At 45.8% G+C, this 10,328-nt stretch overlaps 1 protein-coding gene across 1 annotated transcript; it reads left to right on the forward strand.

Moving 5' to 3' along the window:
* Window positions 1-2,775: 2,775 nt before the first annotated feature.
* LOC133363052 (uncharacterized) lies at window positions 2,776-9,468 on the forward strand. The gene is made up of 4 exons (XM_061582062.1): window positions 2,776-2,788; window positions 3,724-3,826; window positions 4,492-4,716; window positions 8,757-9,468. Exons 1-4 carry the CDS (start codon window positions 2,776-2,778, stop codon window positions 9,289-9,291), a joined length of 876 nt encoding a protein of 291 aa, XP_061438046.1. The 3' UTR covers window positions 9,292-9,468.
* The last annotated feature ends 860 nt before the right edge of the window (window positions 9,469-10,328 follow it).

The raw sequence follows: 10,328 nt of genomic DNA on the forward strand, positions 1-10,328 counted from the left end.
GTACACAAAATTCAACAACTAGTAACGTGCACTAAAGACGAATTACCTAAATTATCAACAGAAGGTGTATATCGGATTAATTGTGTATGTGGCAGATGCTATATTGGACAGACAGGGCGTAACGTTAGTGTAAGACTAAAAGAACACCAGAGAAATATTAAACTATCACAAACACAACTGTCGGCAGTAGCAGAACATGCATGCCAACAGGGACACTCAATTGATTTTGACAACGTGGACGTGTTGTGTAAAACTAGTTACTACTGGCAAAGACTAATTAGAGAATCGATTGAAATTGAGAGAAACAGCAATAACTTTAATCGCTCAGACAGCTACAGGCTTAGTGCGGCCTGGAAGCGTATTATTAAATAAGATACATTACAATTACTTATAAGGGTAACAACCACTAACTGATTACTAATGTAGCATAATCACAATAAAACACATTCCAAATGATTACTAATCTACAACTCGCATCGTAACAATAGCCTGATTACTAATCTAGTATATAATTACAATCACTCCCCCCTTGAATCTTTGCACCTGATGAGTTAATGAGTTAATGATGACGTCACCCTGCTGCTGCTCTATATAAGAACGGGAGACACAGCAGAACCTTACCATTCTGGCGAATTGCCCGATGATGCTGGTTGCAATTACCAGCGAAACGTCGTACTCAAATTGTAAATGTTGTGGCTTCAACACACCGGTGGGCTAAAGCAGTGAACTATTTGTCTTTGTCAACGTGACACATTTTTACTGATTGGCCGTGTCGGGTGGTGGAGGGTTACGACACATTTATAAATAAACGCGATCTAAACCCAAAAACGTTGATTATGAATAACATTGGTCGCGAAAGCCTACGTGTTAAACAATCATCAACATCAGTAATGGTAATAAGAGCTCTTTTGTTTCTGCTGTTGTGACACGTTTTTTTAGAATTGATCCTGAAAGATACTGCAGAGACGGAGCAACCTGTGCCTGTGCCGGTGCCTGCTGAAGAAGAACTAGAGGACATGGAAGGAGAAGGGCTGTTTGCTGCATACCATAAGAGGCAGAAAAGGGATGTTGGGACCCCACCAGCAGTACAGCTAAGTCACTACATTGACATGGCAGAAGGACAGAATGTCCTTTTGTTCTGGGCACTGAACAGTAAGACTCTTCCTTCACTCTTTCAAGTAGCCATCCGAGTCTTGGCAGTGCCTGCTTCTAGTGCTCCAGTGGAGCGAGTTTTCAGCCATGGTGGCATCATTCTGCGTCCCCATCGTGCACAAATGACTGACAGACTTTTGGCCAATTTGATCTTTTGCAAATGCAATGCAGTGTAGGGGCCTCCCTCCACCTGTCCACAGCACGCATGCGCACACACACTCACTCTCTGCTCATCACCTGTCCACACAGCTCTCTCTCTCTCATACACACCAGTTTCTATGGAGGCATTCCAATTATATTATCAGGTTGGTCCAGTTTTTCAGAAGTGATAATTTTGAGGAGTGAGGATTTTATTGATGACATGTTTAAAAAAGTTTAGGCTAAAAGAACCCATGTCTATTTGAAAGTTAAACTGTTTTGCAATATGAGGTCAATGCAATACAAGACTGAAGCTGCTGTGCATTGTTCTAGTGCAATATGCTGTTGAAATAAGAGCATTTTTTGTGAAAATTAAATTTTCTGTTTTCTACTGTGTTTGATTAATGTCATTGTATAAAAAGAGGTTTAAATAAATACAAATCTTACAGACATACATGATTTGTATAAATGTTATTTCTGTGGTAAGAGGACTTGAAATGACTCGAAACTAAAATGGTAGGACTTTGGACTCGACTTGAGACTTGCAGGCTTTGACTTCTGACTCGACTTGGGACTTGCCTCATCTTTGACCCGACTTGACTCGGGACTCGAGAGCAAAGACTTGAGACTTACTTGTGACTTGCATAACAATGACTTTGTCCCACCTCTGGCTGTGTACACGGTAGTGTAGCGGTTAACACGGTGCGCTACGAACCTGGAGACCCAAGTTCTATTCTGGCTCTCAGCCAACACGTGACGATTATCTGAACCGGTCCTGGGCCTCCCCTAGGTCGACTCAGACTCCAATGAGTACCTGGTGCAATGTAAACATCACCACTAGGGAGAAAAAGGCGGCCAGGAGTGGTGTTGGCCACCCATCCCCCTCGTGTGGCGTGTCAGCCTTCAGATGTGCTCCTCGCTAACATCACTTGCCCCAAGTCTGTTTAGGTTATACCGGGGATCTTTGTCTTGTACATGTGTGTACACGTGTTTGTCTTGTCTATGTGTGTGACCAAAAGTATGTTAAAGCTATGTGGGGGATATTTGTCTTTGCCTATGTGTATAGAATGTGTGGTGCAGTAGTTAGCGCACCGCACTGTGCTACAAACCCCGGCAGAGAGCCGAGTTTGATTCCCACTCATGGCCACTGCCACCACCAGCACCGGTGGCAGCAATTGATCCTCATGGTGGTACACCAGGGTACCAAATAATACAAAATGGCCGAGGCAATTAAATATTTTATTTCTGGGACACTTTTTTCCCAGGGGTGTACTTAACTCCGCGACTGGGGTACCAATCAATGCGAAGTGCTACTCCGCGATGTCGAAACACCAAATATTAGCATTAAAAAATCCGTTTTCGAAAAATTAAACTTTTAAGAGTGCATTGTGTACAGCTCGTTGAGATGAATCGATTACCGCATCGCCGACCATCACCAGACTAAAAATGATTGCATCACGGACATTATGCGAGAGCCGGGGAACTATGGTACCCTGGGGTACCGCCCTGAGGTTCAATTATCAGAACTGGTCCCGAGGCCTCTCCTAGATCAACTCCGCTTCAAATAAGTACCTAGTTTGGTGTGTGACGTACCTGGGGCGTTGTGATCAACCATGCCCTCGTGTGCCACAGTTCCAGCCTCAATACATGCTGCTACTTGCTTACAGCACTTGCCCCAACAGTCTACTGAGGCTTTATGATTGACCTCTGTCTTTGTCTGAACCGTGTGCAGAGGCTGGGTGTGCCCCCAAGAAACTTCATACATGCCGCTCCTTACGGATTGATATACTTTGGTAAGTTAAAAGGGGTGGCTTGGGGCTGTTATTGCATAATTCCAACGGAGTGATGTTTTTTTCTGAGTAGAAGGGTTGGTAGGTGGATGGGTAGGTGGATGGGTAGGCGTGTGCGTGGGTGGGGGGGGTGAGGGGGTGGCGGGGTTAATTTGCAAAACAACACCCTACCTCAAAGGTGGTGCCGGTCGGTAACGCTGTGGTAAGCAATGCCAAGGGAGGGAAGGTCAATTTCAACATGCAATTCCCCTCATGGGGCTTGTAGCCACCACTGAGGCCAATGGCTGCGAGAGGCTGGTAACCCCTCCACCTTAAATTTAATTACTAGTCAGTCATCTCAATCAGTCAACCCATGGTACCGGAGTCTATCCCATGACCTCCTGCCAGTGAGCTTTTGACACTTCAGGTGGCCTTAAAGTGCACATAGCCTGGTACAAGCACCATGGTGATGTCACTGCCACTTAGTGGCAAATGGCAGTTATTGTTGTTGAGTAGGCCATGGGGGGATGGTTAGGTGAGTGGGTTGGCGAGTGGGTGGGTGGATAGGTGGGTGAGTGGGTGGGTAGGTGGGTGAGTGGGTAGGTGGGTGATGTGGTTTGTAACTATGTATATCTCTCTCTTCCGCTGTGCATGGCCCCTGCAGGTGGTTGGAAGAAGCCATACAGCCTGCCGGGGAGCTTCCCACTACACTCTGTGCTCAAGAGCCAGGACACGGAGTTTGTGGACTTTATCAGCCGCTGCCTCCAGTAAGAACTGCCTCCTCTCCCTCTTCCCCCTGCTGCCCCCCACGAGGATTCCCCATCACTCAATCTCCTCCAAATTATTGGTGATCACACTCCATCAATCACCAGCTCCACCCTCTCATTCTTATTCATCATCTCCTGGGCCCAGAGTTGGTGGACTGTGTCCATTTTTGCCTACAGTAGATACAGTAAGACAGCCTCCCGCCTGCCCATTCCCCTCTCCCACACCTCCCCACAAGGATTCTCATATCAGTCACTCTCCTTCAAGTAATCGTTAGAGACACCCATAGGCCCCCATTTTTTTCTTCCTCTTCGTCCGATCCGAAAGTCCAAAATTTGAATAACAAAACTCTACATGTGGAGAATGTGGTACGTCTGGGTCACGTCGTCACCGCTGAGCCATATCACAAGAGGTGGAACTGATGTGGTACAGGAGGATGTGAAACTGAGTGAACCTGCCGATGACCTGTACCAGCAGTGTCAAGATCGGTGTCTGTGGAGGCCCATGAAAGATGGGCAGTGGCAGGCTAAGTGCATTTTTAGGCTACTGGGCAGTGGAGTACTCCCCGCTGCTGGTGAGAATTCCTGGACCTCGTGGAAGAAGGGAAGAAACGTAAATCCTTGTAACGTGCCTCTCACCACGTGTGCCCCCGCGTGTCTCTCAACAGATGGGATCCAAATCTTCGGATGACTCCCACTCAGGCGCTCGCACACAGCTGGCTTCAGGGCATGGCCGAGGTCCATGATCAAGGGGCAGCCACGGCCACAACCAGCACCACCATTACCACCGCTACCACCACCGCTGCTCGCAGTGTGCAGGGCCGGATAGCGCTGAGATCCAGAGAAGAGGGCTCCGGAGAATACGATGCAAAGTCTGGAGCCACTGAGCCACGGTAAGCAAATCTGCATGTGTCCTGTGTATGTGTTTATTATTTTGTATCATCATTATTATTATGCTTGTTTATGCAGAATGAACATCATTGAGTCTCAAGACAAAATATTCAAGAGGGCCCTGCCAAGTTTTGTTCGCAGTTGGGAACAAAGTTGCTGTGTGTGATCCCAATTGAGTGCTTTAGAGGTCGATTTTGATCCAAGACCAGTTGTGTTGTTGTGGGTTCAGTTTCGGGGAAGAAGCTGCTGAACCCAGAGGAAACCCATGCAGAACGGGGGGAGAACACAAGTGCATTCCAGCCTACCCCACGTGTACATTCATCTGTAGACCGATTTATTTTCCATAATTGGTTTGTGGGTGAGCCCACATAACCATGCGGCCATATCTTCACCATCTAACCCAGGGGTCCTCAAACTACGGCCCGCGGGCCACATGCGGCCCGCCGAGGACATTTATCCGGCCCATGGTCACTAATTGGGCTGCGTTTGTGAGCACTAATTGGGCTGCGCTGGTGAGCACTAATTGGGCTGCGCTGGTGAGCACTCATTGGGCTGCGGTGGTGGGCACTGATTGGGCTGCGGTGACGAGCACTGATTTGGCTGCGCTGGTGAGCACTGATTGAGCTGCGGCGGTGGGCACTCATTGGGCTGCGCTGGTGAATGGTTCAATGGGCCAATTGACTGGACTTGCCCCCCAGGCCTAAGGCTGCCAGCCCTCCCCTGGCTACGCTTGACTGGCTCTCCCTCCCTCAGCTCCCTCACTTGCCCCTCGGCTCCACTCCCAGTGATATTCCTGTGTGCTGGGGATGTAGATCCCCAGCACACGCACCGCTGAGTAAATGATAGAGGCGTAATAACAGAGTGATCTCTGATCTCTGGAGGGGCTGCCTGCTGTTTTCCCGTGCTGGTCAGAGACAGACAGCCGAGGAGTAGGAAACCCAATTTAAATGACGGTAAGTGCATTTATATTCTGATTGCTATTCAGTTGTATGAGGTGATATGTTGTATGTTGTGTAAGCCCCGGTTCATACTGTTGCGATCTCTGAGCAGTGCGAGTTCAGCCATATGCTTGTATGGCTGAACTTGCATTAGATTCGGAAGTAAAAAGGCACATGTGCCTTCTTTTTTCCTGCAGTGGAATCGGATCGCATGGGTTTTCTCCCCCATGCGATCAGATTCCTATGCTAGTTCGCAGATCGCACTGCGATCTGTGAACAAAACTGCAGGTGTAATTAACTTTTTAATGGCACCCGCACCAGTGTGAGCCTGGGGTAAAAGCGGAGTTCCCCCAATCAGACTGCATTGATCGGCAGTGCAGTCTGTATGTCTCTGTGTGGGCAAAGTTATTGCTGGTATATTGTTTTTGTAGCGCTGTATATATATTGGTATTTTACTAATAGCAATTTTGACTCCCTAGGAAACAATGATGTCAAGAAAGAGAAAAATTGACTCGGAGTGTAGGATATTCAAAGAACAGTGGACTTATGATTACTTTTTCATGCAGTACAAGGAAAGAGCTGTGTGTCTGATATGCCAGAATATAGTGTATGTGTTCAAAGAATACAATTTACGTCGACACTATGAAACTCAACATGAAGATAAATATGATTGTTTGGTCGGAGAAGTGAGAAAATATAAAATATTAAAACTGAAAAATACATTAACAACTCAGCAAAATACTTTTGTGAAGCAGAAGCAGCTAAATATTTCATCACTGCGAGCAAGTTTTCAAGTTGCCAAGCTAATAGCGTGCACTGGCAGACCATTCGTGGAGGGAGAATTTGTTAAAAAATGCCTTCTTTCTGTTGCCAAAGAGATGTGTCCAGAGAAGGCCGATTTATTTAGTACAGTGAGTCTTTCAGGACCTGCAATTACACAGAGGATTGAAGAAATGGGAGACAATTTCCATCAGCATTTGCAAAAATCCACAAAAAAACTTTCCTTTTTTTCCTTGGCACTCGACGAAAGCAATGATGTTCGTGATTCTGCACAACTTCTAATTTTTATTCGTGGGACGAATGACTATTTCGAAGTCACAGAAGAGCTTGCTGCACTGCAAAGCATCAAAGGAACAACTACAGGAGAGGATATCTATGAAAAGGTTTGCCAAACTGTGAATGGTTTGGAGCTGAACTGGGCTAAACTAGCCAGTGTGACAACTGATGGTGCTCCTAGCATGGTGGGGTCTAAGAAAGGAGTAATTGCTCGCATTAACCAAGAGATGGACAAACATAACCATTCTCATCCAATAGCCATACACTGCCTCATCCACCAACAAGCGCTGTGTAGTAAATCACTGAAGTGGGACTCTGTTATGAAATTTGTGGTATCTTGTGTTAACTTCATTAGAGCTCATGCACTAAACCACAGGCAATTTCAGGAATTTCTGTCTGAGCTAAATGTTGACTATGAAGATGTTCTGTACCACACAGAAGTCCGTTGGCTGAGTCGAGGGAGAGTTTTGAAACGTTTCTATGACTTACTTCCACAGATTACAGCTTTTCCGCTTTCAAAAAACAAAGAAGTACCAGAGCTCAATGATGCAGAATGGAAATGGCACCTTGCCTTTCTGACAGATGTAACAGATCTACTCAACAGTTTCAATGTGCAACTTCAAGGAAAGGGGAAGCTCATCTGTGATATGCAATTACATGTCAAAGCATTTGAAGTAAAATTAGGCCTCCTCATCAGACAAGTGAAGGAGGAAAACTTCTGCCATCTCCCCACAACTCAAAATATGTTAGCGGAAAAACCATTGGTTGCATTCCCAAACAAAACACGTGTGGATTCACTGGAAAAATTGCAAAAGGAGTTCCAATTTAGATTTAAAGAGCTTCATCTCCATGAACAGGACATACAGCTTTCCGTAACCCATTTTCTATTGACATTGAAAATGTGGATACAATTTTTCCAAATGGAACTGGCTGAACTGCAGAATTGTGACTCTCTGAAAGACGCATTCAAGTCAAGCAGCCTTCATAATTTCTATGCATTTCTCCCCTCTGAGACATATCCTCATCTCAGGAACCATGCACTCAAAATGGCAACCATCTTTGGCAGCACTTATGTCTGTGAACAGACTTTTTCCAGAATGAAACATTTGAAATCTCCAACCAGATCTAGACTAACGGATGCACACTTGCATCACTTGTTACGACTAGCAGTGACAAATATGGAACCGGACATTGACCATCTCATTAGCCAAAAGCAGGCCCATAGTTCCCATTGAAATACTGGCAAGTTTGTTGATGTAACTTTACTTGTTCTTCATTTTAAATATTGTATTTGTTCCCGTTTTGTTTCTTCACTTCAAAATAAGATATATGCAGTGTGCATAGGAATTTGTTCATAGTTTTTTAAAACTATAGTCCGGCCCTCCAACAGTCTGAGGGACAGTGAACTGGCCCCCTGTTTAAAAAGTTTGAGGACCCCTGATCTAACCCTTCATTCACCGTAAAATGCGTTGAGGTGCGAGATGTGATATGTAAGTGCCTCATTGCGTTGTAAAGCACTCTGAGATACCATCGAAGTCAAGATGGGCAGCTTTATCTAACACGAATCACCATCAGATATTTTTACAACAATCGTGCATGGGTGATGCGGCCCAGCGGCAGCACTCTTGATGGTTATTACTGCCATGACGGGATGTCAAGACATGATGCACCCTCTCCTTTGCAGTGGATGTTGAAGATCTCCCCTAAGTTCGTTCAAAACGAGTAGGCCATTGTGTGCCAGGGGTCATATTTGCCCCAATTAGAATATATCATGAAAACAAAAATAAATCATGACAAATTACTTAGTTGTATTTACAAAGCAACGCTGCCTGCTACTGTGACACTACAGCAGACTGTATGAGACACAGTGGTACATTCCTTCGTGATAATCTTGTCCCATCAGAATGACAGCTCTGACATGAAACGTACTCAATTTTTTCATTGTTATTAAGCTCGGTTTAATCTGCCACACCAACGGGAGATGGGGAGGTGACTGCAATCTCTGTCATAGCAAAAGGTGGAGTCGTGTCGTGCGTGTGTCTTCACAGAGTGAAACCGGTGCAGCCCACCTCACTTGCCCAGACCTCTGAAGAGGAAACAGAGGTTGTGGTGGAAAATGAGGGAGACCAAAAGACTGAGGTGGAGGAGGAAGAGAAAACGGAGGAACAGGATCAGGAGACAGAGGAGGAGATGGATAAGGGGGGAAATATGGTGGAGGAAGAGAAGATGGTGGTGGAGGAGATGATGGTGCAGGAGGTTGAGAAGTTAGAGAATGAGGTGACGGACGTGGAGGAGGAAGAGGAGACGGAGGAGACGGTGGAAGAGGAGCCGGAGGAGGAGGAGGAGCCGGAGGAGGAGCTGGAGGAGGATAAGCCGGAGGAGACGGAGGAGACGGAGGAGCCGGATAAGGGGGGAATTATGGTAGTGGAGGAGATGATGGTGCAGGTGTTTGAGAAGTTGGAGGAGGAAAAGGAGATGAAGGAAATGAATAAGAAGCGAGGGTGCATGGCTCGTGTGGGGAGAGCAATACGCTCACTCCTCCGCCGCGTGCTACTGTGCGGTGGCCGGTCCACCCCACAGTAGGGGTGGTAGTGGTGGTGGTCGTACATTTGTGTAAACCACGACTGCTATCACCACACCACCCACCCTCCCCCCGTGATACACATTTTTAGTCTATTAGTGTAAATATTTTTAGTCTATTTCTGTATATATTTTGTCTATTGCTGTACATATTTCCTTGGATACAATGCATTTAATAAACCGTCCTAATTTATTCGTATTTTTGTTCAGTTACATTATTGCTTTACTTGTGGTGTGGTCAGTGGATATTGTTCGGTGGATCAAACCGAAACAAGGTTTTATTGGAAAATCTGTGGCTGCTGATTCTCTGGCTGGCTGGAGACTGCAAACTCACCCAAAAGCCAGGCCACAAGAACTTGGGCTCAGGGTTAGCGGCAGTAACAACCGACTTCCTTTAAATATTGCTCCAGAAGAGCACCGTCCTACTTTGGTTCTTCAGATGGTGCAGGTTTTAAAAAGACAACTGAATGTGTGCTGTCTTGTCTGAAGTATGGCAACAGTTTCCGACAATGCCTGTGCATACAGTGAACGTCATGACACATCCAGATTGGGTTCCTTTGAGCTTGGTGCAACAATTATTGACGATTGAGAAATGCAACATTTGTCATCATCGCGTACAGTGATTAAGTAGAATATGCTGGCAAATATCTCCTTAATGTCGTACATGTTTTCCCAACTGTGAAAAATATATGATTGAAAGATGCCTCCATGTGCAGATGGTAATGTTTCTGGTTCTGGTCCAACAGTGACCACTATTGGATTCTGCGTGTAAAAAACGTGTTATGGGAGCCAATAGTGGTTTCGATAACAAACATTGCATTGTTTCAATCAAGGAAATCACTGTGTGGGTTTCTCAGTGTTGATAATGGTTTCAAAGGAACAGCACATCGCAACAGCGCATTCCAAATGGTGTCGAACGCACCGCCTGTAATCTGGTTAGTAAAAAACACGTTTGGTTTTAAATGGATAGAACTCGACCTGCCATATTCATCATTATGGACCCCGATTTGTAAGCATTAATCATGCAAACCTAGCACCTG

Source organism: Lethenteron reissneri, unplaced genomic scaffold, assembly GCF_015708825.2.
Source record: "Lethenteron reissneri isolate LAM-NWPU_2019-01 unplaced genomic scaffold, ASM1570882v1 scaffold_1639, whole genome shotgun sequence".
Lineage (NCBI taxonomy): Eukaryota > Metazoa > Chordata > Hyperoartia > Petromyzontiformes > Petromyzontidae > Lethenteron > Lethenteron reissneri.